This window comes from Danio rerio, chromosome 13, assembly GCF_052040795.2.
Source record: "Danio rerio strain M-AB ecotype USA chromosome 13, GRCz13ab, whole genome shotgun sequence".
In the NCBI taxonomy this organism is placed as follows: domain Eukaryota; kingdom Metazoa; phylum Chordata; class Actinopteri; order Cypriniformes; family Danionidae; genus Danio; species Danio rerio.
This window is the reverse complement of record NC_141033.1, coordinates 17,671,559-17,698,501: the sequence shown is the minus strand read 5'-3', so window position 1 is coordinate 17,698,501 and position 26,943 is coordinate 17,671,559. Positions and strand designations below refer to the sequence as shown.

The following is a 26,943-nucleotide window of genomic DNA, read 5'->3' as shown; positions in this document are numbered from 1 at the left end:
AAAAAGAACACTAGTAAAATTATTTTAAAATAACCAAAGTACAAATACTTTAATAGAAACGTGACTAGTGATTTTAAAATGATACATTTGCGCAATTGTAACAAAACCTTATGTCTAATACGTTTAAATACATGTCAAAAATTTTTATGGATTTTTTTTATTATAAATTGTTTTTATTATTTTAACATTTTATTATTATTAGTTTATATTTTTAAAATATTATTAGTATTTTAGTACTGTTATACAGGCTTGTCAGCACATTAACTTTATATTTCACATTTAATAAATTTATCATAAATTTATAATAAAAAAATTTAATTATAATAGGTCATTATCCACAAAACAATTTACTAATTGTACTTTACTAATACTTTAATTATTTATTTTTAATTTAGATATGTATTTTAGTATGTTGTACTTAGTTTTTTTTTTTTTTTTAGAAAACCTAATGCTTTCTACTTTAAATTTTGCTTTAAATATTAAAAAATATGTTAAAAAGATGATAAACAGCAGGAACAAACTAGTTCTTACTTAATGATTGAAACTTCTGGACTTTGAGGGACATCAAATAGAGACAGTTGATGTTTTAAATATTTAGGAACATTTACTGATAGTATATTGGTATGTGCAGGAAATGTAGAATGTATTTTTAAAAAAGCAAAGCAGAGATCATATCTTTTTTGAAGGTTTCAACCATTTGGTGTAAGTCAAGATATTCTGGAGATGGTTTACAAGAATTTAGTCGAAAGTATTGTGAGTTTGGCATCACTTTATTTTAATGGTCCCTTTAATGCATTTTGTTGAAATTAAGTTACATTGCATCCACATGCCAACTAATTCTCAATAAATTATAAGTAGACGGTTAGGGTTAGGGTTAGTGTAAGTTGACGTACTTGCAAAGTTTCTTATAGTCAGTTAAATGTCTATTGAAGGAGCAGTATCCGCAGATATTTAGCAGACAGTTTATTAATTCTCAAATGAGATTTAATTGGCATGTAGTTGCAATGCTACTTTTAGTCAACAAAATGTGCAATAGTACCCAAAATAAAGTGTTACCGTGATTTTTAACATGGTTGCATGGTATAGACCAGGGATCACCAAACTTGTTCCTGGACATCCGGGGTCCTGCAGATTTCAGCTGCAACACACCTGAACAAGCTAATCAAGGTCTTACTAGGTATACTTGAAACACCCAGGCAGGTGTGTTGAGGCAAGTTGGAGCAAAACCCAGCAGAGCACCAGACCTCCAAGAACAAGATTGGGGAACTAAATGAAATTTATTTAATGACAATTAAACTGAAAGCATGTGAAAAATTTCAGCCTTTGCCATCAAAAAGACAATCACATGTATTTTGTGCCAACTGCCATTAGAATTTTAAATTCTGGGCTTTAAGAATGAAAAAGGTTAACGAGCTATATGCACAGTTTTTGTTTTTCAGCCAATGATGAACTTCCGGTGAAAGGTTTACATTACTATTTTCAATTTCGTAAGGTACCTTTTACAGCATCGTTGTTGTAATGTAATTTAAATATAATCAGTTAAATGGACTGTTCTGAAATTCTGAGGTTAAATTAATTTCAATATTTTAAAGCTATAGCAGGAAAAAATGAATTTAGCGCAGTGATTCTTGTTTGGTCTGATACCCACTTTATATTGTATCTCAGTAAGGTAGTGATGATCACAGTTTTTTTTTAATCAGATCTTAAACACAGTATGGGATGACATTTCACTAGAAGCCCTGGGCATATCTGACTGAAAATAAAAGTCTGTGTGCATATACCCCATTGAGTTTTTAACGTGATTTCAGTGATGATATTGAAGTGATATGTGTGAAGTGAACGCTGATGTAGTTCTATGGTGTACTAAGGATACATTTTTCTACTAGTGCACAGTAAAGTAAAGTAAAGTAAAGTAAAGTAAAGTAAAGTAAAGTAAAGTAAAGTAAATGTACAAATGTACTTCTTTTTCACACAATAAAAGGAGATTTTTGACCATAACCCATTTTATTCCTGCAATCCAACAATTTCCTAATGAAACAATTGTTTGTTCAGTGGGTGTTTTATGCAAGATCAGAGACATATTGAATGCTGGTTTATTTGAAATGGTGTAAAATGCATGTTTGTATTAGAAAATTTAGATCGATGTAAAATTCTGAAAGCTGACTATTTATGTCACATTTAGCAAAATATCCCTTATAATAATATCTAGAAGAACTGATGAGAAATTAAATAAAGCTTTAACAAAGCTTAAACAAAGTTTAATTTCATGTCAACTAAAAGTGAAGAAAACTGAAATTTGTTGGGCTATTGAGCATTTAGTATTTATAGCTCTGCATGGCAAAATACGTCCAGTGAAGTGCAGGATGTTTTTCATATGGGGCTGATTTTATCATGCAATTCCTCTTTTTAAATGTACGAGGGTGACAGCCTGGCCTTAAACCTGTTGCTATATAAGAGGCAAACAATTCACTAGCAAGTTCCTAAAAATGTGAGTGAAAGCAGGGCTCTTTTTATCACTTCTGACACACATCTGCATACACATACATGCTCAAACAAACTCTCTCACCCACACTCTGTGCAGCCGTGGTTAAACACCCCACGCCGCATAAACTATACATGGTTATTCTAAAAGCTTCGACTGGAGAAAATGCAAAAAAAAAATTCTACACAAACTCATTCATTTATAGTGCACATAAAAGATGCAACTATTTTATAGCCAACCTAATAGAAGCTCACAAGTTCAGACCCTAAAAAGGAGACTCACTTGTCACAAACATAATCCTCAAGGAAATAAACCACAGACCGAATTACACTGGAAATGGAATAAAATCTAATTTAATCCTGTTTAAATTTAGCCGATGTTGTTTGCCTGTGACGTCCTTGTGTTCTATGTACAGCTCTTTTGTTTGTCCATGTCTGTGGCTTTTGACACTTGCTTCCCAAAATGGGTAAATTAGGATGTGTGACAAGCGTTATACAAAGTAAAAGCTCCTCTTCCCATCCCCAGTTTAGTCACAACTTCCCCAAAAGATCCATGAGAGACCATATCATGACAGCAAGCCTAGTTCCCTCTGCCAAACGTAGGTCACCTTGCGCTGCTTAATTCATTATATCATATAAGCAGAAAGGTTGTCAGCAGATCTGCGTGTGCGCAAGAGGAAGAAATACATCCTTTTATGGATGTTAATGGGAGATTGCATTCCTGTATTGACTTTGTGTCATTAACTGCTGTAATATATTCACGCATTGACACCAAAATCTATATAAACCTTTTTTAAAGTCAACATGAACTGCGGCTCACAACCTGTTTTACTTAATCAGATGTACTTCATCAGAGTGAAACTGAATATTTAGTGGGAAAAAAAAGTAGGGCAGCCTGTTGGGAATTGATTGGAGGGTGGAAATATTCATGCAGCCAGGATGATGGAGGGGAAGGATTCATGTTAGATGAGAAGGAAAATTTTCCCAAAAATGTTTGGTAAAACTTAACTATAAAGTTCTTAACTAAATAAATACACAATACTTGTAAAGCATTCATTTGTAAAATGTTCATTAAAAGTTGTATGATTATGTTTTCACATAAATTGTCCATATTTTGATGTAAAAATTATCCATAAATTAACAGTTTTAATTATATTTTAATTACAAACATTAACTTTGTAAACTGTGTAAAAAAGTAAATTAACAATTTGTTTGTTTGTTTGTTTGTTTGTTTGTTTGTTTGTTTGTTTGTTTGGAGGGGGTGCTTTTTGCTTTTGTATTGCATTATGGAACTTTCATCATTCCTCCAACAACTTTAAATGTTTATTTTTTCCCCCAACTTTTGTTTAACGGAGAGAAGATTTTGTAAACACATTTCTAAACATAATAGTTTTAATAACACATTTCTAATAACTGATTTGTCTTTGCCATGATAACAGTACAAAAAAGAATTGACTAGATATTTTTAAGACACTTCTATACAGCTTAAAGTGACATTTAAAGGCTTAACCAGGTTAATTATAACTAGGCAGGATAGGTTAATTAGGCAAGTTATTGTATAACAATGGTTTGTTCTGTAGACTATTTAAAAAATATCTAGCTTAAAGGGGCTAAAAATTTTGACCTTAAAATGGTTTTTTAAAGTTCAAAGCTGTTTTAATTCTAGCCAAAATAAAACAAATAATACTTTTTCTAGAAGAAAAAAATATTATCAGACATACTGTGAAAATTTTCTTGCTCTGTTAAACATAATTTGGGAAATATTTGAAAAATAAAATAAAATATCCAAAGGGGGATAATAATTTTGATATATATAATTTTTTAAACGATAAAATATTTCAAAAAACAAAAATGCTAATAAAAGTCACTGTTAAACTGCAGAGTTTAGTCAACAGTGCAGAGATAACATCTAAATAACAAAATAAAAAGTTCATATTTATGTAATATAGGTTATAAATACAACATATTTCAAAGTATTGCAAGCATTTTCACTTTCATATATTTTTACAACCATTGGAATTAAAAGTATATACTATGTTCAAGCATATTAAATATAATTACACATATATGTTCATATATATTTATATATGGCCATACATAAACATATATAATTTTCATATGGGGAAATTAATATATTTAAACAAAATTCATCTTATTTATCAATTCAAACTTCCAGTCTTTTAATGGATAATAAGCAACTTTCTGACAGTAACCGCTGATTGCGGACTAACAATTTTTTATATTTAAAATTTTATTATTATAAATAATAATTATGAAACAGATTAGTACAAACTATTTTCAACTATTTAAAGTCCAGACCTCCCTTACATTGTGTTTTGATGTCCTTTAAAAAGGTTAAGTTTTATTCATGGGGTTAAATCCCACTAAACCCCAATATAACTGACACCCTGTGTAAAAAAAATACCCATTAATGGACAGTTTTTCATAGTTTGGGATGAATGGGCTGCTTATTTATGCTTTAGAATTACATTATGGGACCTGATGTCTGGTCGGCCACTCAACATCCATTTAATTATTTCATTACACAAAAGCTTCTTTATCATGGAATATGTTGTTTGCACTTAGAAATTCTTTTTGAATAACTGAAAACAGCTTCCATTTAGAAAAAAAAATCATCTTTTGAAGCTTTTATTTTTAGCATTTAACTGTATGAACTGACAGAGAGTAACCTGGATACAAACTGTCGGTACTCTCCAGCTGAATCACATGCTTCTGTTGCTGATTCCTGTAGTCTGAATGTAGAAAATGAAAAAGAAAACTCTGTTTCACTTGTTGTGCTTAACAATTCCCTGCCTTTGCTTCCCTTTCTGTCACTTCTCCATAACTCTTGTCCTTTTTTTCGGTTGGGCCGGCTTGGGTGCTGAAGCTTCCCCTTTTCCCTTGGATTCCCATATTTCATTATTTCTGCTTGTTCCTCTTGAGTCTGTTCAAACAGAGGCTGAAGCATGGGGAAATCGGCCTGGCACCACAGTATGAAAACCACAGGCCTTTTCTCTGAGCTCTAACTGCCTAAAAAAACAACAGATTTACTGAGCCTAATGACTGGTTACTTTGTAGAATAATCTGAATATTTATTTTGTTTTTATTTTAACTGAGTGCTCTTTTTATGCATGCTTAAGTAGGCTTGTGTGTGTGTGTGTGTGTGTGTGTGTGTGTGTGTGTGTGTGTGTGTGTGTGTGTGTGTGTGTGTGTGTGTGTGTGTGTGTGTGTGTGTGTGTGTGTGTGTGTGTGTGTGTGTGTGTGTGTGTGTGTGTGTGTGTGTGTGTGTGTTTACCATGGTTTGTTGGTCTGGTTTACACCGCTGAGAGTCCTCAGTTTCACAGTGCTTCCTGTGTCTCTGTTTCCTGTTTATCACTCATTTGTTTCAGAGAAGTGTGATGGTGAATGAGATGTTGAGGTGGTTTATGAGCAGTCAGCCTTTAAAAAAAAACACTGGATTTTTCATAATGTGGAATATTATTCCAGTAGAGTTGCAATATATCTCTCAGCTCTCTTATAAATAAAAGTTTTAAAGGGGCTTTTGCAGTGATGCCATTAAAGAACTATTAGGATTTTACAAGCTGTGTCAGTGAAGAGTTTTTAAAAGAATCACTTTTTCTTAGTGTGAAGGATTTTTTTAAAATATTAAAGATTTTCAGAAGTTTCATGGATGTTAAAGTTTCTTCATGGAACCAGCAATGGCAATTTGGAAACTTTAAATAGTAAAATGTAATTGTTTTGTTCTATGAAGGACACTGGAGCTTTTATCTGTTATTTGAATATATGTCGTATATAAATATCCGTGTTACATATTTGACAGTTTACTTGTCATATTTACAGTTTTATCTTTAAAAGTAATGTCTAGTGATAAGGAAGCTGCTAACTGCCAACATTTCTACAGTGAAACTATTTTTAATGGAAGTTTGGAATATTTCTTACTATGTAATTTTTTGTCACAGTTCTGTCTGATTTTCTTGTAACTGACAGTTTTACCATCTCACAATTCTGACTTCAGAAATGCACATTTGTGTCTCACAGTTTCAACATATAAGCTGACAACTGTGCATTTATATATCCCATCATTTTGATACAAATGCATAAACTTTAAATTCTGAGGTAAACTACTGTAGGACGTAAAGTCAAAATTGCATGGATTTTTTATGCAAAGTAGGAATTACAAGATAGGAAATCAGAATTCTGAGAAAAAAAACTAGAATAAATAATAATAATAGTAATTATTATTATTATTATTATTATTATTATTAGTAGTAGTAGTAGTAGTAGTAGTAGTAGTAGTAGTAGTAGTAGTAGTAGTAGTAGTAGTAGTAGTAGTAGTAGTAGTAGTAGTAGTAGTAGTAGTAGTAGTAGTAGTAGTAGTAGTAGTAGTAGTAGTAGTAGTAGTTTTATTATGGCATGACAGTGGTGCAGAGGGTAGAACGATCGCCACACAGCAAGAAGGTCACTGGATCAAACCTCAGCTGGGTCAGTTAGGGTTTCTGCATGTTCTCCTTACGTTTGCGTGGGTTTCCTCTGAGTGCTCCGGTTTACCCCACAGTCCAAAAACATGCGGTACAGGTGAATTGGCTAAGTGAAGTTTAGTTTTAAACTAATTTCGAGAGGAGCATGTGCTCATGATTTACCCAGCTGGTCCACATTAACTAATTATGATCCTCCAATCGAAGGATCCCAAATCACTATATATATCCTCATTTCCTTTCTACAACTATCTTCGTCTGGAAGAAACCCCCCTCCTCCCCTTCTTCCTCCTTTATCCAGAATGGGCGGCATGGTGGCCCATTGACTAGCACTGTTGCCTCACAGCAACAATACCAATGGTGTTGGGTCCTCGCTGAGCCATCTGGTATTTCTGTGTGGAGTTTGCATGTTCTCCCCGTGTCCGCGTGGGTTTCCCCCGGGTTCCCCGGTTTCCTCCCACCATCCAAATGTGCTCTATATTATAGATAAAACAAGCCTAAACCTTTTTCATAATGTCTTACTCTCAGGAAGTTCGTCTTGGCCTCAGCAGCGGGGGAGTTTGAGATAGACCTGAGCTCAATCTCCACTCGCCCTGCAAAAGGGGGGGAGCCCTGGGCTCGAGGATCCCTTGAGCTCAGGGCTCTCTCCCGGGACAGCATGCCAAACAAGCTATGTATAAATCATGAGCTAAGTGTGAACTCTTGAAATTGTCCGTAGTATATTTGTGTGAATGAGTGTGTATGGATGTTTCACAGAGATGGGTTGCAACTGGAAGGGTATCCGCTGTATAAAACATAAGCTTGATAAGTTGGCGGTTCATTTCGCTGTAGCGACCCCAGATTAATAAAGGGACTAAGCCGAAAGGAAAATGCATAATATAATATAATATAATATAATATAATATAATATAATATAATATAATATAATATAATATAATATAATATAATATAATATAATATAATATAATATAATATAATTTAATAAAACAATGAAAAATGTCTTACCAACCAAATATTTTGAAATGTGGAAGATATTTAAATGGAGCAGTGTCTTTTAAACTATAGTTTAGAATGCAGGTAACATCAATATTCAGACAAAACTGATTCAAAACTGATCCAGACTTCACAATTCTTTACATGAAAGAACAAAAGCATGCTGATGTTTGTCTGCTTATACTTAAAAACTTATAACACATAACAGCTAAAGTGGTGCTAAGTTAGCAAGTAGCTAATAAAGTGACTATAGTTACCAGTAATATCAACAGAAGATATTTTACATATGCAGTAATGTTCTGAAATGCTATAAAATGATGCTTTTCCCATTCATATACAAAATCTAACAATCAAAGACTAAAGGAGGAAAACAGCTGCTTTGCAGGTGCACTTTTGCTGCAGAACATTGAGATAACATGGTAAAGGATGCCATTGTTAGTTAGATATAATAACCACCCAGCCTGCCACTTGACTTAACAGGCCCACTACCCTCTTTTCCAGCCTGTAATATAAAAGTTGAGGCTCGGAGTGACGAGGAAAACGGTCTGTCCTGTGAGATGAATGGAGAGGCAGAGGAATGTGCAGCTGAGGACTTGCGCATACTCGATGGCTCTGGGGCCAAAGTGAACGGCTCCCACGCAGGCCCCGACAGCAAGCCGGCCGCCTACCCCACAGCCGGGGGCATCCGCCTCCCCAACGGGAAGCTGAAGTGCGATATCTGTGGGATAGTTTGCATTGGGCCCAATGTGTTGATGGTTCACAAGCGAAGTCACACTGGTAAGCACAACTGCCATCTACTCTTCCCTCCTTATAGTCCAAGGCACAGGGTGCTAGGCTGGGTAGGTTAAGCCGCATTTAGTGAGACACACACAGAGAGAGCAGGATAAAGACTGACGCTGGATGTGTTTAATATGCAACCATCTTTTTATTAAATCAGATACATGGTGTGTATTATTTTTGTATGGCTTGACCTAAATGGATAAGATTGCTAGGATTAAAGTTACAGAACAAAACACCTTCACATAACTGACAAGTGAAAAACACAAATGAAATGTGAAATGTATGGTTGTAACATAACATTTTATGTAAAACTCATGAGATCACTTGAACAATTGTTTTACATAAATGTTCCAAAGCCACATTTCCACACAGGGGCACTGCTAGCAATTTTGGGCCCTATGACAGAACATGAGGTTGGCCCCCTCATACTGTTAATACTAATAAAACAGATCTCTAAGGGACCCCAATATGCATGGGCCCTCAGAATCGTCCTAACTTTCCCCCACTTAACCATATCTCTGTTTCCACATACTGAAGGTTGTGAAAAGTTGTTTTAAAAGGTTAATAACCTTGCTAGTATAAAGTTAATAATAGGCATCAGCTTGTTGCATTGCAGAGACAGTTCAGACAAAACATGAAATTCTGTCAACATTTACTTACTCTTATGCTGTTCCAAACCTCTATGACTTTCTTTCTTCTGTGGAAACAGAAAAAAACACTCAAAATATCTTCTTTTGTGTTCTGCAGAAGAAAGAAAGTCAGTTTTGGAACAACAAAAAGGTGAGTAAATGATGACAATTACATTTTTTTTACTAAACAGTAAACGTTTTCACCTTAAACATAATTAGTATGACGATGATTGAACAAGATGTGTGTGTTTGTGTGTGTGTGTCTGTGTGTGTATGTTTTTGCCTTTAAAATATGACATTTTATTTGGTTTTCTTGATTTGAAATTTGAAAAGAAACAGCCAACCAAGACGAAGCCTCTCTGAAATGACAATTACTACAGTATTAGTTATTTTCCCCCTTTCTCAAATTGATATTCCACTGCGATGAAGCCAAACCAGTGGCTGAGAACATTTTTCAAAAAGGCACTTAACTTTCTCACTTGACAAACTAATGAAACTCAAAATGGAAGAAAGGAACAGTGGGGCTAATGTAAATTCAGAAAAGAACGTATAATAAAAGATATAATGAAGCGCTTTCCTATTTAAATCAAAATATTCGCAGGAGGTGCCGTTCTCCTGAAATGCTTTTTTAATGAGTTTCTTTTTTCCGTCTTTTTGCTGCTTCACTGGTGACTCTTATTTTATAGGGCTTTTGAAGAGAGCGCGGTATTAATAGCGTTCTCGCAGAATGCCACAACATTCGGAGGAGCTGGATATTGGTTTATTCCAGGGGCGCTGATCAGGAAGACTGGCTCTCAAACACAAAGTGTTTCCTTCACTTTATTTAAATGAGCTCTGCATTTGCATTGTGATGGGCCGCTCTTATTTTAGAGCTGAAGAAGAGGGGGAAAAATGAGATTTTTAGATCAAATTGACCCAGGCAGTGGTGCATTACGAAACTGGCAGGCGCCGTCTGAAAGCCTCTTGTTCGATCAGCGCCCCATGCAGTCGGTGTGCGGATCCAGGCGGCGCGCGGAGCGGAGCGCGGCGCTCAGGGGCGAGATCCGCCGGCGTGTTTGATTGAGCTCCTGCGCGGGGCGCTGGGTTGTTCGAGATGTAACAGCGCAGTGGAGGCGTGTAGGACAGTGACCCCACATTCACAGCGTAATAGCGCTACAGCGGCGGATGCTTGCTTTCACGGGGCAGAAATGTGTCTCAGACGCACACCATTTACATGGCCAATTGTCGCTGGCGTTCTGTGTTCAAATGAAACGAAATCTGATAGAACTACAGGTGTATAACTGCTATTGGTGTTAATGCACAATGAGTCACTTCCTTGAGTGATTTACATTTAATCACAAAGAAACTTGTTTGAACTGCTAAGCTTGGATTTTAGTGGACACATCATTTTAAGTCATATTTTAAATCGTTATACAATACAAAAACATGCTATAGTAAAAATAATTTACTTTTAATAATAATACATTCAAAATGTAGCCTAATTTTAGTACATTTAAAGCATTTAAAAATGCAAGCATCAGTCTTTAAAACAAACTGATTTAGTCTTTTTGTTTGAAGCCTAGCTGATTAGACTACAATGCTTCACATCATTAAAAGAAAAAAAGCATGTCAAATGTTTTTCTCAGAGAGGGTTTAATTCAGGGTTGTCTCAGAGAGTTTAAGTTACTTAATTACTTTTAACCAACAGGTAGATATACACAATCAGTTTCTAGTTACATTTCAAGTCATAGTGCATTTACACAATAAAGATTCTGCCAAAGGAGTGCACCTTAAAAGGTTAAGCTGTATCTCTACAGTAGTATTTAGCTTAATCAACATTTCTTAACAAATTTTTTCCTCATCCAGTGTCTAGTGTCTGTGTGGTTAAATCAGTAATACTAAATATGAAATACCTTTCAAACTGGTCTGTTTTATTCAACAATGTTTTTGACAAAATATAGTTTTGTCAGCTAATAGAATGGAGAACAATGACTCTTAAAAGTAAAATAAGACTTGGGTTCATTAATCGTTTCTTAATGAACAATTTCTATGGGTGTTTAGAACATTTTTACAACCTAAAGATACATTTTTTTTACATGAAACCGTCAATAAAACGAATTTCTAAGAATGATGCTAACAAAATCTCTAAATCCCTTAAAGGGATAGTTCACATACAATTGAAAATTATGTTGTCATTTACTGATGTTCTGGCCCTGTTAAACATAAAAGAAGATATTTTGAAGAAAGAACTGTAACTACTGACTTCCATAGAATTTTTTTTTTCAAATATAGAAGTCAACGGTGACAGGTTTTCACCTTTCATCAAATCTTCTTTTGTGTTCAACAGAATAAAGAAACTCATAAAGGTTTGGAAACACTTGAGTATACAGAGAGTAAATTTTCATTTTTTGGGTGAACTATCCCTGTAATTATCAAACATCCTTTACCTATTTATGTGGAGTGCATAAGTAATGTGTTATCGTTATTTGTCACATAGGTGAAAGGCCATTCCAGTGCAATCAATGTGGTGCTTCATTCACTCAGAAGGGTAACCTGCTCCGACACATCAAACTTCACTCTGGCGAGAAACCTTTCAAATGTCACCTGTGCAACTATGCTTGCCGCCGCAGAGACGCTCTCACTGGACATCTGCGCACTCATTCGGGTAACTCATGATGGAATATTTTGAAACTCTTTATTGTATTAAAACAACAACTAAATGATGTGGTCTGACTGAGCAGATTTTGTTTCTATTTCGACCTGTCAGTTGGAAAGCCCCATAAGTGTGCATATTGCGGACGCAGTTACAAGCAGCGGAGCTCACTGGAGGAACATAAGGAGAGATGTCACAACTACTTGCAGTGCATGGGCCTTCAGAACAGCATTTATACAGGTCTGTGAATGAATGATATTTCTATGTGTTGGTTTAAATCCGTGGTGTCCAAACTCGGTCCTGAAGGGCCGGTGTCCTGGAGAGTTTAGCTCCAACCCTAATCAAACACACCTGAAACAGATAATCAAGCTCTTACTAGATATATGAGAAACTTCCTGGCAGGTGTGTTGAAGCAAGCTGGAGATAAACTCTCCAGGACACCGGCCCTCCAGGACCAAGTTTGGACACCCCTGGTTTAAATCAAGGGTCACCAAACTTGTTCCTGGAGGGCTGGTGTCTTGCAGATTTTGGCTCCAACTCTAATCAACCACAACTGAACAAGCTAATCAAGATCTTACTAGGTATACTTTAAACATCCAGGCAGGTGTGTTGAGGCAAGTTGGAGCTAAAACCTGCAGGGTCACCGGCCCTCCAGGACCGAGATTGGTGACCCCTGGTTTAAAGGGAAAGTTCACCCAAAGGTAAAACTGCTGAAAAAAACCCACAATTAAAGTCTTAGTATTAAATGGACAATACATCTTTTCAATCTTATAACAAAGTAAAAGTACTGTAAAGTTTAAACATAAGAATAACAAGAGTGGCAAAATATGAATGAATGAAAATACAATCAGGCACACTATATATGTGTTTTTGTCAAGAATACAGCATTTGTATCTGCAGTTATAAACTGCTAACTCACATTTATTAATGTAGAGTTAATGCTTAACAGATAATGAACTAACTATTTGCTCATGCTTAATAAATGATTCATAATGTGTGGTTATTATAAAGTATTACCAAAACACTTTTTTAATTTCTATTCTTTTGAAGATACATAAATGAAACTGTATCAAATAAAAATAAATCTTTGCAATATAATGTGAAAATAAAATCACTGTACATTGCTAAATAACTTTGAAATGTTGTATCATAATATATTATTAATTTATTATATTGTTGTTGATTTATTCAATTTTATTTAATTGTAATTTCTGTTAGTTGTATTTTGACACTCCTGTTATTCGGCAATATTTAAAGTTTACAGCAATTTTACTGTTTAGATAAGATTGCAAACATTTATTGTTCATTCAATACTAAGCCTTTTTTTTTTAATAAAGCATTTATTAAGATACATAGTAACCATTACTATTTGCCTGAATAATAACATGTTGATTTGTTTGGTTTATTAACTTTTATTAACTCTCTGTTTGGCTTAACAACATTTAATAACTCTTTCTGAATGATTCTAAAAGCCTAACTACTGTTTAATACAAATGGTTTGTAAATAATGCAATATTGAATTTAGTAATAAACAATTAATAAGTAACTACGTATGAAAACACAATTATTAAGCTCATTATAAATGTGCTTATGTCAAAAATACAGCATTTGTAGCTGTATTTATAAACTGCTTACTAACGTCTGTTAATTTAGAGTTAATGCATAAGATATATTGAATTAACTATTTGCTAATGCTTTATAGATGATTTAGAGTGTGTAGTTATTATAAAGTGTTAAGGTACATGAGTAATTTGTTGATATGTAAACTATACATTACTTTGAACTAATCAGTTAATGCATGAGCTAATCATGAACGAACTTTAACTAATTTTTAAAGTTAATTACATGTTAATACATGTTGGTGCATGCTTGTTTGTTAATTCATGTATTAGTTTATGCTTAAATTAACCATTATGAACTCATGATGTTAATGTATAATTATAGCATGACTTTACTTGAAGGGGCACATCATCAGTAATCCATTCTTAACTATTCACGAACTCCTTATGCACGTCTGTACTGCATTTACATTGGATAACAATATAAAAGTGCACAGGAGTTAATGGTGATGTGCCCCTCTAAGTAAGGTCATGACGTAATTATACATTAACAGCTCATAAGTTCAAAATGGTTATATTCAGCTTAAACTTTAATGTTAATTAATACATCAATTAACAATATGTATTAACAAGTAATAAAGGTATAGCCGCTACTCACACATGAACTCTTGTGACTCAGGTTGTAGTTAAAATTAGTTCATGATTAGTGCGTGCCATAATCCATCATTCATTCAAAATAATGTTGAGTTTACATATTAATACATCATAAAGTGTTACCCTTTGTCACTATCATGGTTAATCAGCTATATTAGTAAAGAAGACTCCAGATCCAGATCTGTTTTTACATTACTGTGACGGTTGGGTTCAGGGTTGGGGTAGGGGTTGACGTTAATAAAATACAATTAATGGGAAACTAAATGAATAATATAAATAATTATCATGGTTAATCAGCTATACTAATAGAGAAGACTTCAGATCCGGATCTGTTTTTACATTACTGTGACGGTTGGGTTTAGGGTTTAGGGGTAGGGATAGAAGTTAATGAAATACACTTAATGAGAAATTTAAGAAAGGATTTAAATAATTCCCATTAACTGCCAGCCGCAGCTGTATGTGATCTGTAGTTGATTAACCAAGTGGATGGATGATAACAGCCTTCTAAACCTACAGTAGGTGCAGATGGTCCCTACTGGCCCATATCTATCAGCTGATAAACACTGATAACCACACCCATTCAATCGAGTGATAACATTCAAATCAGCTGAAGGAATTCACACTTTCTGAGCATGCTTGAGACTGTCTGCCAAAGCTCTGGATTAGAGGTGTTAATGTTTTAAATACTGTTAAATTTCTTGCATAGGTTCATTTTGTTTCTTTTATTATGTATCACCAGGAGCCATTAGGGTATTCATTTTTTTAATGTTTTTTACTGTCAAAGTGCTGATTGACATTGAATTCATAATAAATTTTAAAATAATTTACTGGAAAATAGTCACCATCTTCTAAATGGCATCTTCACCATCAAATTAGCAGCAATTGTCTTTTTTGGGTGAACTATCCCTGTATCTGTTGTATAAAAGTAGATATACAACTTCCACCAACAATGCAATGGCAGTTCTCTATCAGGTGACAGATAACCCTATATCAAATAACCCATAGCTACAGTATAAGCCTTTAAAGACTCAAAGCTTAAGAAAACAATTCTCAAGATGAGGAGAAAACTATAGGGACAAAACTAAAGTAAGAGACAGAAAACCATATAGCAATGTGTGCAACATCATATTGCATGAAACATCCTTCCTCATAGTTAGCACCATGCCAGAAGATGAGTTTAGGTTAGATACAGCAATCTAAAACTTATGCGTGGTTTCTTTGTCTTGCTTTCCATAGTGAAGGAAGAGAACAGCCAGAATGAGCAGAGGGAGGACATGCCTGCATCTGAGAGGGCCTTGGTGCTAGACAGGATAGCTAACAATGTAGCTAAGCGTAAGAGCTCTATGCCACAGAGGTTTGTGGGTAAGAGTTGAAGTTTGCTTTCATTGTGCAGCAATATATTATAGATGTTAGATAATCCAGCGATCACTGTTTAATATGCATTTACAGTATGTATCTGACTTAAAGAAATACTTAATAATGATAGGAAGCTACATCATTTCTTTTTCTTGGATGAGTTTACTTTAAAAAGCAAAAAGATGATCATTATGGCTTGCGATAGGAATTTCACGTTGCTAGTTTCTTACAAGATTATTAAATTTCTATTGCTTATTTAACAGCTACAGTATAGCTGGTGAACCATTCCAAAAATGTAAAAAGAGGCTTTTAAAATGTGCTTTGCATAAACAAACATCAATATTTTAAGATTTTTATTTATTTTTTTCACTAAAAGGTTCTTTGGGTTACTAATAATGGTTCTCATACGTAATGAGTGTAAGCCCATTGCTGTTTTTTACATGCATGTTTTACTTGAGAGTACCTTAGAAATTAAAAGATAAATATGAGGCATTATGTGATGCCACCTAGACTGTCACATTCGAAGAAAACGTGTTAAATGCGTTTAAAAGTGTTTAAACCTATTTAAAATAGACATTCTTTATTCACACATTGGAGGTTTGGTTAGATAAAAAAAACTCTATGGTTAAATTGTTCTTTTATTTTGGTACAAGTGTGCACCAGACAAGTGCAACAAGACATTTGTAAAGATCTTGGTTCACTTCCAAGCAAACAATTGGCAGTTTACAATTCAACTTAAAGATTTAATTCATCCAAAAATGTAAATTCTGTTTCCAATTACTCATGTCAGATATTTGTTCATCTTTGGAACAAAAATGTTTTTTTTTTTAATGAAATCTCTTCCTTTTCCTCCATACACAGCAATAGGGTATGTGCAGAGCTGTTTCTTCCCATATCGATAAACTTCCGGTGAACGGTTATGTGACTTTTTCAATTTTATACAGCTCCTTTTTCAGCATCGATGTTGTAATGTAATTAAAATATAATCAGTTAGACCAGCATTCATTTAGTTGTTGAAGCTTAAACTGGAATGTAAAGCTGTATACATGTATGCACCTGTCAGAATCAGCAGGCGAGTGCAGAAATGCCATTAGAAACACTGGACAAAAATTAAAGTAAATATTTTAAAGACATGGCACAGAAAAATTTTATTTAATGCAGTGCTTCTTGTACAACCAGAGACCAACTTTATTGCGTATATCATTTAGGCAGTAAAAATCGTTGTTTTTTTAAAGAAAACAGACTTTAAATGTGCTGATTTTGTAATGGCATACAGTACACCGGAATCATTTGACCCAGGTTACTGACAGTCCTTCTGCATGCTTCTGCATATACCTTATAGTCTTGACACGTTCAAAGAAAATCCAGAACAATAGTCAATAGTAAAAAAATACAAATAAAAATACCTCCTCAGAACATGCCTTCAGTGCTTTAATCAGAATATAATCAGTCATTTGTGCCCACATAAAAAATAAAAGAAAACTTTATTTAAGTTTCTTCTCTTCAATGTCAATATAGTAAGCACCTTCATATAAGGACTGTGCTACTCATGCTCGGTCACTCTGCTGAATTATATTGCTGTGCTTTGTTTCAAACAGAGTAAGTCATGCATAGTCATCTGTATTGGAGGGTGGTGGGGGTATACATTAGTGCACAATGCTCTCAAGAACGTGTGACCTATACTGACACTGTGGAGAAGGAACTCGTTATGAATAAAGTCTTTATTTTTGTTTTATGTGCACACAAGGTATTGTCATAGGCTGTGTCTGAAACCACCTACAGCTCAGTAGGTAATGTATATGAATTTAAACTTACTACTCAGCCGTTCGTTCACAGTAAGTATGAATGGACCTTGGACATACAACATTCGCCATTTTGTCATGATCACGTGACCTACCCAAGTAGTAGTGTTGTGAGTTGTGTCACTTCACTCCCATTCATTTATTCTCTCATGGGATAGCGTCCATCCTATGCACACTTCAGAATCTCGCCGGAAGTAGTAGGTAATTCGGGTACTGTGAATTCGGACATACCTTTTGGCTCACATACTGATTTTAGTGTGCTATATAGGATGGTAGTATGCGATTTCATACAAAGCAATAGATTCATAATATTCTGATTTACCCACTGACAACACTGTTTTGAGGATGTTTTTGTTACCTTTTTGGACTCTCATTTTGGGAAATGCAGTCTTTTTATCATCCTAAATAGCTTATTTTGTGTTCTGAAGATGAACGAAGGTCGCAGGTGTTTGAAACTACTTGAGGATAAGTAATCAAACTCCAAATTTTGGACGAAATAAGACACCTAAACAAACCAAAGTCAGTACATAATGTCATAATATTTAACCTGTATTCAATCAAAAGTCAAAGTCCTATTGTTGATCATGACAGTACAATATAGCCACACTGTAAATCCTAACCAGGGGTGTAGTAACTGGGGGAGCAGGGGGATCCGTCCCCCTCACTTTTAGAGACAGACCATTTAGAAACAGGTGTTTAATAATTATATGAGTGTAAACTTTTGGATCCTTTTCAGCTCCGTCAACCCCCCGCTTTTAAAATGTCCGCTATGCCCGTGAACCCAACAGTCAACTTTATCAAGTGAAATGAGTGTAGTTAACTCAAAACTTACTGAAAGCTAATTCTACTCATGTGAAAAGAGTTTTGATTGCAAGTGTTGAAGGTAACGAATTAATTTAATCCCTCATTACTTCAATTTAAATGGAGAATGTTTACAGTGCTCATATAGGTTAGTTTTTCAACTCAAAATTTTTGTAGCAATCAGTTTCCTTAAACGGTTTGAGTTCCCTTAACTTATTGGGTTTTACAGCACTCAGTTGGTTTGAGTTGGTTTGAATCTCGTCATTTATTGCTCTTTACTGTGCTCAAATTGCTTTGTTTACTCAAATGGATTAAGTTCACAGTACTCATTAGGATTAGTTTTTGAACTTAAATGATTTGTTGCAATCGGTTTCCTCAAATGGTTAGAGTTACCTGAACTTATTGGGTTTTACAGTGCATTAGAAATGCATTTTCTTGTGATAGGTAAATTCCTTTTTAAATCAAAATTAATTAGTTAAATCCTTTGCTCTCTCACATTTTTTCCTCAGGAGAGAATCGTCTGTCAGAGCTATCTTTCGAGAGTGGCTCAGGTGAGCTGATGCAGCCCCATGTGATTGATCAGGCCATCAACAGTGCAATTAGCTATCTGGGTGCAGAGTCCTTGCGGCCTCTGGTTCAGACCTCTCCTGGGTCCGCCGACATGGTGGTCAGCCCTCTATACAACCTGCACAAGTCACAAACAGCTGAAGGCAATGGTGTTTCTGCTAAAGACAGCGCCGCAGAGCACCTTCTCCTACTCTCTAAGTCCAAATCCGCCTCTGTTGACAAAGACGGTTCCCCCAGTCCCAGCGGGCAGGATTCCACTGACACTGAGAGCAACAACGAGGAGCGTTCGGCCGGGGTAAGCGGAACAGCAGCCACAGGTGGTCTCATCTACCTGACCAACCACATGGCTCCAGGTATGAGAAATGGAGGCCTGCCAGGGGTAAAGGAAGAACAACACCGGCAGTTTGAGGCTTTGCGAGCAGCAGGAATGGATTTGAGTATAGCGTCATCAGAAGGATTTAAGGTGCTAAGTGGAGATGGAGAAGAATTGAGGGCGTACCGCTGTATCCACTGCAGAGTTTTGTTCCTGGATCATGTCATGTACACCATCCACATGGGCTGTCATGGCTTCCGAGACCCCTTTGAGTGCAACCTATGCGGGTACCGCAGTCAGGACCGTTATGAGTTCTCATCGCACATCACACGTGGAGAGCACCGCATCTGAGTTAACACACAGAGTCATTCCACAAACACTTGGCCAAATGTTCACAGCATACTGCTGTCCAACATGAAACAATACATCGTTCCTGAATTTTTTTAGACACTGTTCAAATATAGAATTTTTCTTTTTTGAACATTGGTTGATTTGAACATATGTATATACAGTTAACCTATATATTTCACTGTCTTGTCTATTTTTATACAATGGTGTACGTAAACCACTAGGGATTTAAAGAAGGATAAAGAACTGTAACTGAAAAGTTTTTTTGAAACGGCAACATTTATAAAGGATTGCATCTGAAATTGGTGTTTTTATTTGAGCCAAAGTTTCTGATATACTACTAGTGAAACAATGCATATCATTAACAATGATACTATTAAATATTATTTGCAAGAGGGGATTTAAGCTCATCTCATGTATCTCTCTCATGTGTTTCTACTGTGTTCCAACAGTTTGTTATAATGAAACATATATATATGGCAATACATGTTGTACCTGTCTGTTTATTTGTTTTTCGCTTGCTTTTTTGGCTTTTTTTTTATTAATGTATTTAAATATGCAGTTTGCCAGCGTTATACTATGTCATCTTAGAATATATATGCTTGCAAAAATAATAAAAGATATTTTACATTTGTTTACATTCAGGTTTTTTTTTTTTCATTTGTTCCCTTTTTCCGATCTGTCAGATCTTCAAAATTCTAAACACAATTAACACAACATATCTGTTGTGACCACACCTTTAACACAAAATGTATTGTTATTTTGACTCAATATTCAGATAATTCACAGGTTTCTCTATAATGCTTTTTTTTCCACAAATGGCGACAAAGTGGCTCAGTGGTTAGCACTGTCGCCTCAAAGCAAGAAGGTCGCTGGTCGAGTCCCGACTGAGTCAGTTGGCATTTCTGTGTGGAGTTTGCATGTTCCTCTATGTTCGCATAGGTTTCCTCCAGTTTCCCCCAAAGTCCAAAGACATGCAGGTGAATTTAATTAACTAATTTGGTTGTAGTGTATATGTGTAAAAAAGTGTGTAAGGGTGTTTCACAGTACTGGGTTGCAGCTGGAAGTGCATGTGTAAAACATGTGCTGGATAAGTTGACGGTTCATTCCGATGTGGCGATCCCTGATGAATAAAGGGATTAAGCCAAAGGGAAATGAAAGAAGGAAGTTTGCCCTATAGCAGAATCATGGATGATTTTTCTCCCCACATCCTAAACAAAGCATGACAAAAAGAAAAAACAACATTCCAAACTCTGAATATAGTGCAGCAGAGCATTTTCGGGACCATTGTTTCACATAATGCTTTTATCATAAAAATACTACAGCAACATTACTTTAGATCACACACAAACAAGATACACATTGATTTAAATAACAATCATTAACAATGATTAAAAATTGTTAATGATACATCACTGAAGTAAAGCTATATTCCTTCAATCATAACATAGGTTTACTGTGAACAAAACAAACAAAAAAATAGTCCTGATTAGTAAAGTAAACGAAAGTTTTTCTCATTGCACATCTTCATATAGAAAGCTTATGTATTATATATGGCAACATATGCTAACTGCATTTGTATTGTATACACACTTTAAATGATAACACATATATCTATGTTATCATATACTGTGTGTTCATATTCAGCCATATATGGACACCTTTATATTTACGTAACATATATATGCATATTTGTAACTCTAATTGTTGAAAACAAAATGCAAATTTTTGCAATATGTATGAAATCCATATGAACTAGTATGTCATATGTAATTTGCATATATTTCTATACATCAGATTTCTCAAATCAAATCACTTTTATTGTCACATCATTAGCAGCACGTGTGCAATGATAAGTGAGAAGCTTAGGTGCTGGCTTCAGACAGTACAAAATACAACAACATACTGCCAAAAAACAAGACAATATACAATTAGCAATGTTGACAGTAATACGTAAAAGACAATGAATAGGTGTACACATAGTTTGACTGTTTGTTGTAGAATATTGTAGGCAATATTGTCAAGTACAGATTGGTTAAAGTGCAGTCCGTGCTACATGTTGATGGCATGCAGTGAGGGGTATGGAGAAAGTTTCTATTTTAGGATCTGTGTTTCCATCAGTCTGGTCCTGTGAATTTGGCCACAGGTTCTTCTCTAGATCACAGTGGGGTTTTCATTATTTAAAAATCTTGGAAAAAACCTTCTGTCAATATAAATCCATGCCTGACATTGGTCTGCTGTTATGCTATGATTTGACTTTCTTGCATACAGTAATGTTAAGTACGAAAACATTGTCTGTAAAAGTGATAAACAGAACATAGAAACCATATACATGGAATAAGGATGAAATCCATAGATAATGTAGTCCAGTTGGACATCTGTGATGACCGATATCATGTGATCTATCCTGAAACTTTCATCATCTAAATATGTGTTATTGTCTATCAGTTTCCATGCATCAAGAGTAATGCAACAGTTACTTATAATTTTGAGTGCTCGTAGTTCATAGCTACATCGTGTTAATCAAATGAATTTACAGTTATTTCAAATGTAATGTTTGAGTTGCATTTTGAAATAAGATCAATTTGATGTTTAATTGTATTATATTAAAAAAGTGATTCAAGTTGTACTATATACTTGTGTGTATTATTGTATCCAAATGTTTGAGGAAAATAAAGTTAAGAGTTAACAGTTTTGCAAAAACATGCAATTTTGGCAGTGGTTGTGAATTTTCAATTAAATTTATGTGCTTTTCACATTTATATACCACTTTTTTCCTTAATTTAAACTGTGTCAAAGCATCATAACAGTTACAGTAAAGTCCAGATTGCAGAACTGAAGTTCAGTTTAGTTTAGTATAGTTTAAATTTCATTGCTGGAAGGTCAAACACTGTAGAGCACATCCACCGAAGCGCAGCTCCACAAGTCTCAATCCAAGCACGCCAGTGGCAACAGTGGCAAGAAAAAAAAATAATTCACCAATTGATGAAGCAAAGGAAGAAAAACCTAGAGAAAAACCAGGCTCTGTTGTGCACGACCATTCTTCTTCTGGTCAAACTTCCTGTGTGGAGCTGTGGTCTAGACAACAGAGGCTGGACAAGCTGGACGACTATAGTGGAGAAGCTGCAGGTGTGAGTAGGACACCAGCGGAAGGTCAGGCTGGCCTACAAGATCAGTGTGAGGACTCGTTGTCACTGTGGTCTTTCAGGAATCAGTTTCATGCACTCCATTCCTTCATGACCGTCACAGCATCAGCTTGGGACACGGCCTGGTCCAGCATTATGGATACCTCAGGATCATCTATTCACAGGTCTTGGATCGCATCAATGGTGCTGCATAGTCTCTTAGGCCCTCGGAATGAGTATACCCAGGTGAAAATTCACACACTACAATCAATTTAGTTCACACAGAAAGACACCTGCTGCAGCTGGGACTCGAACCAGCAACCTTCTTGCTCTGAGCCACCACACCACTCTCTTTATATGTGTGTGTGTGTGACTGGTTTGAGTCCTAGCTGGGCCAGATAGCATTTCTATGGGGAGTTTACATGTTTACACAAACACAAATATAGAGTTTGTCTGATTGATTGATTAATTGATTAAATGATTTTAAAAACAGTATAAATACAGTGTGAATCGGTTGCTTCACCCCATCTTTAGAGTTTTGAACATGAGAAATGATGAGAAAGATCCATAATTTGATATAGGGTAAGTTTGTGGAAAGTAAATTGAAGCATTTTAGAAATATTTTCATTAACTGAATATGAATTGCATTAATAGTACACTTTGTGTAGTATTTAAATGCAACTTCTACCGAGTATTTGAGTAGGTGTTAAAATTAAATTCATTCATTCATTCATTCATTTTCTTTTCGGCTTAGTCCCTTTATTAATCTAGGGTCGCCACAGCGGAATGAACCGAAAACTTATCCAGCATTTTTTAACACAGCAGATACCCTTTTAGCATCACTGGGAAACATCTATACTCATTCACACACACACTCACACTACAGTCAATTTTTTTGCATACCCAGTTCACCTGTATCGCATGTCTTTCGACTTGTCGGGAGAAACCCACACAAACACAGGGAGAACATGCAAACTCCACACAGAAATGCTAACTAACCTAGCCGAGACTCAAACCAGTGACCTTCTTGCTGTGAGGCTACCCACTGCGCCACCGCATCACCGTCAAAATTAAATATTCATATTAATATAATACAAAAGCAAGAGTTTAGACATCCCACTTAGACATAGCTTTCTTTTAAATAACTGAGATAAATGAGTACATTGTAAAAAATGAGGAGTAAGGTTTATTTGGAAAAAAGCCTGGAAACAATTTTTACTCAGAAAAGGGTAGTACATTTCCAAAGCTTTGCCATGTAAAGGACTAACCATAGTTACTCATACATTTAGTTAGAAATGTTGAGTTAACTTGGGAATTCCAAGTAAATTTTTTTGTTTGTAAAATTTACATGTATTAAATTTACAAATCAAACATATAAATATATTGCAATTTATAGATTTATTTTTTATTTAAGATTTCTAGTTATCTTATTTGAATAAACTTTACTTTAAAATGTTAACAAAAAATATTATTTATTATAATTTGCAGCTGTTTCTTAATTAAAACACTGCAGAGTACTTTAATTTGAGTAAAAATTTTCAACAAACAAATTTAAAAAGTCCCCTGAGAAAGAATAATGGGGTCATCTATTTTGGCATCTTCTCTTGTGATCTACGATTGGTGAAGCAGGTCTTTAAGCAGGTCTCTTAACATTCTGTCAAAAAAACAAGTAGGTGCAAAGTGATTAAAATATTGTATGGTTAGTTGCAATGTTATCAATGTTATCTTTTGCCTTTTGCTAATAGACTGTGTTGATGTTAAGACCTGTCCTCTGTTGCATAAATTGATTCAAGTTTTTATAAGTTAGCCAAAAGTTACAAGTTTGGGGGGAAATACTAATATGTCTTTAACACTTAAAGAACCTTACATATCCACAGTAAAAACTAATTTAGACATTTTAATGTACCTGGTAGTCTTCAATGAGCTCCTGAAATTATTCTCCCAAGTAGGAAAGTAGGCTGCGGATCACAGCATCTTACTTGTCTTCAATTAACAGTGTAAATTTCCATCTACATATAACTGCATATCTAATAAGTAGGCCCACATGGAATCTGTGCGCACAGAATTCTGCAGATTTTAGCCCATTATTAATTCTGTTTATTTACTTGAGTAAATGTGTGTAAATCTAGTTTTTAAATTAATTACAGTAATATTATTGACTAATATGAAAAATGTTCATCTGATTTATGTACAAAGCAATTTGTAAAGTAGTATTTTCTGTCTTTTAGTAGATAAATTATATGAGAGACTTGCTTTGTTTACCAAATAAAGTGTATCTAATTGGATTTGCATTCCAAATATTAAATAAAAGTTATAAAAAGATATTATTTTTTATTTCACATATTAAGGTTTTAGTTATGATACTCCCAAAGTGTTTCCGCAGAAATCCACAGATTTTAAACACAATTCTCCACAGAAATAGCAAAAAAACGTCTGCATATTCCGTCTGGCCCTTAGCAGCTGAAAATTGGATGTGCAGTATATACATTTATATGGTTGAGTGCATATGGTCCAGTTTTTAAAGAAAGGCTGGCTACAAGGAGTTGTGGTTATGCTTCTGTTCATTATTGATCTAAGATTAAAAATAAACAAATAAATAACACATTTAAGATTTAGTAGTCAAATCAACACTTTTTTGCCAACCAAACACACATACAGTACTTGTAGTCATAACTATTAGCCACCCTTTGAATTTTTTATTTTTTTTCCAAATGATGTTTAACAGAGCAAGGAAATTTATACAGTATTTCCGATATTATTTTTTTTTTCTAGAGAAAGTCTCATTTGTTTTATTTCGACTAGAATAAAAGCAGTTTTTAAGTTTTTTTAAAAAAACATTTAAAAGTCAAATTATTAGACCCTTTATTTTCAATAATCTACAATAACTTGCCCGATTACCTTAACCAGCCTAGTTAACCTAATTAACCTAGATAAGCCTTTAAATTTCACTTTTAGCTGTATAGAGTGTCTTGTAAAAATATCTAGTAAAATATTATTTACTGTCATCATGGCAAAAATAAAATAAAATAAAAACCTTCACTCTGTTAAATAGAAATTGGGGAAAAAATAAACATGGGGCTAATTATTTAGGGGGGCTATCCAACTTACCTTGCATGAACTTGAATGGTAAGAGCAATCTGTTGAACATAATATAAATGTTAATGCCATAGAAATATGAATAAACAATGCATATAATGATATTATTGAAACATTTATTTATTTTTGCACTCCATTCAATTATCAGCAATAATTGTTCACAAGTATAGAGGCTGCCTGAACATACTTAGTAACGTTTTACCAAAGATGTCTGTCACCCCAAATTTTTATAAAAGATTAGGCACAAAAACTGATGCTTTTTGGTCAAACATTTACTCTTTCCGTTTCCTGCATTATTCAAATAAGGGTAATGTTAGTGTTGAAACTGCATTTGCAGCACTGTGGGGTTAGCTACCACATATCATATAACACCTGGCGTTATGCTTATAGCAAACTAGAATGTATAAAAAATAGATGTAGTCATACTAGAACAGACATACGTAAGGAGACGGGTAAACTCAGGACGGAGAGATGTGTCAAGAGAGAAAAAGTGAGTCCAACTCAAGAGCTCACCAATGTTATGCGTGTCCAGATGGCTGCTGTGTTATTGGGCAGAAACGGGAAGCAGCTGTGGCCAACGCCGGGGCCCCCACGCTTCACTGGGACCTAACCGTAGAGAGAGTAAATTTGCATGAGAGGGATAATGTGGCCAACACCCTCCACAACACCCCATCCCCATCAGTCTCAATCCCAAATCTCACCTCTTTGACCCGCTTTGACTTTAGACAGTACAGCGCAGAGACCCCGACTATTAAAAAAAATGTTACACTTGCATTAGTATATGGGCAAAATATGGATTGGGAGGTCATCATTAATATGGAACAACAGTGTCAGGCCTCCCATAAAGTAAAGTATAAGAGTTGCAAATACCCAAACCATTAGAGCCCTACAGTACTCTTAATGATGCTTTAATTAGTATAGCTGTACAACTTTAATTTCATTTAGTTTTTTACTTTCTGGCTTCTCAGGGGCATAGATTTGCTCTAGACAGTGGTGGGGACATATATCCCTAAAGTGCATGCATTAAACACCACAAATTCTGTTTCGCGCTTTTAAAAACATGAATAAAGTACATAATAATGTAAAGTAAATTTATTACTTAATAATACAAATAACAACCATGCCCCATGATGCAAAAGTTAATTTACATGATTTTACTGCAGTTAGGCTTTGAGTAGGTATGAATGTAGAGAAATAAAGGAAGATGTTTAACATAATTTAACTGTTTTATAACGATTATCCATTAATACATTTTCTTTTCAGCTTAGTCCTTTTATTAATCTGGGGTCGCCAGAGCGGAATAAACAGCCAAATTATCCAGCATATGTTTTA

At 34.8% G+C, this 26,943-nt stretch overlaps 4 protein-coding genes across 11 annotated transcripts in view; 2 read left to right on the top strand and 2 right to left on the bottom strand.

Annotated features, from left to right (window-relative positions):
* Window positions 1–20,030, top strand: part of ikzf1 (IKAROS family zinc finger 1 (Ikaros)) — a 36,976-nt gene extending 16,946 nt beyond the window's left edge. The window contains 6 exon segments of one of the 8 annotated variants that reach the window (NM_130986.1): window positions 8,451–8,726; window positions 9,477–9,509; window positions 11,835–12,002; window positions 12,105–12,230; window positions 15,440–15,565; window positions 18,672–19,998. In NM_130986.1, the coding sequence (NP_571061.1) occupies window positions 8,451–8,726; window positions 9,477–9,509; window positions 11,835–12,002; window positions 12,105–12,230; window positions 15,440–15,565; window positions 18,672–19,393 (1,451 nt within the window). In that variant the 3' untranslated portion in view covers window positions 19,394–19,998. 8 annotated transcript variants of the gene reach the window in all.
* The window catches only part of LOC147841024 (uncharacterized), a 485,466-nt gene that overhangs the window by 59,477 nt on the left and 399,046 nt on the right, over window positions 1–26,943 (bottom strand). The window lies entirely within an intron of this gene.
* Window positions 1–26,943, top strand: part of LOC147834160 (uncharacterized) — a 439,063-nt gene that overhangs the window by 35,943 nt on the left and 376,177 nt on the right. The window lies entirely within an intron of this gene.
* The window catches only part of klc1a (kinesin light chain 1a), a 209,886-nt gene that overhangs the window by 48,249 nt on the left and 134,694 nt on the right, over window positions 1–26,943 (bottom strand). The gene's annotated exons all lie outside the window — the stretch shown is intronic.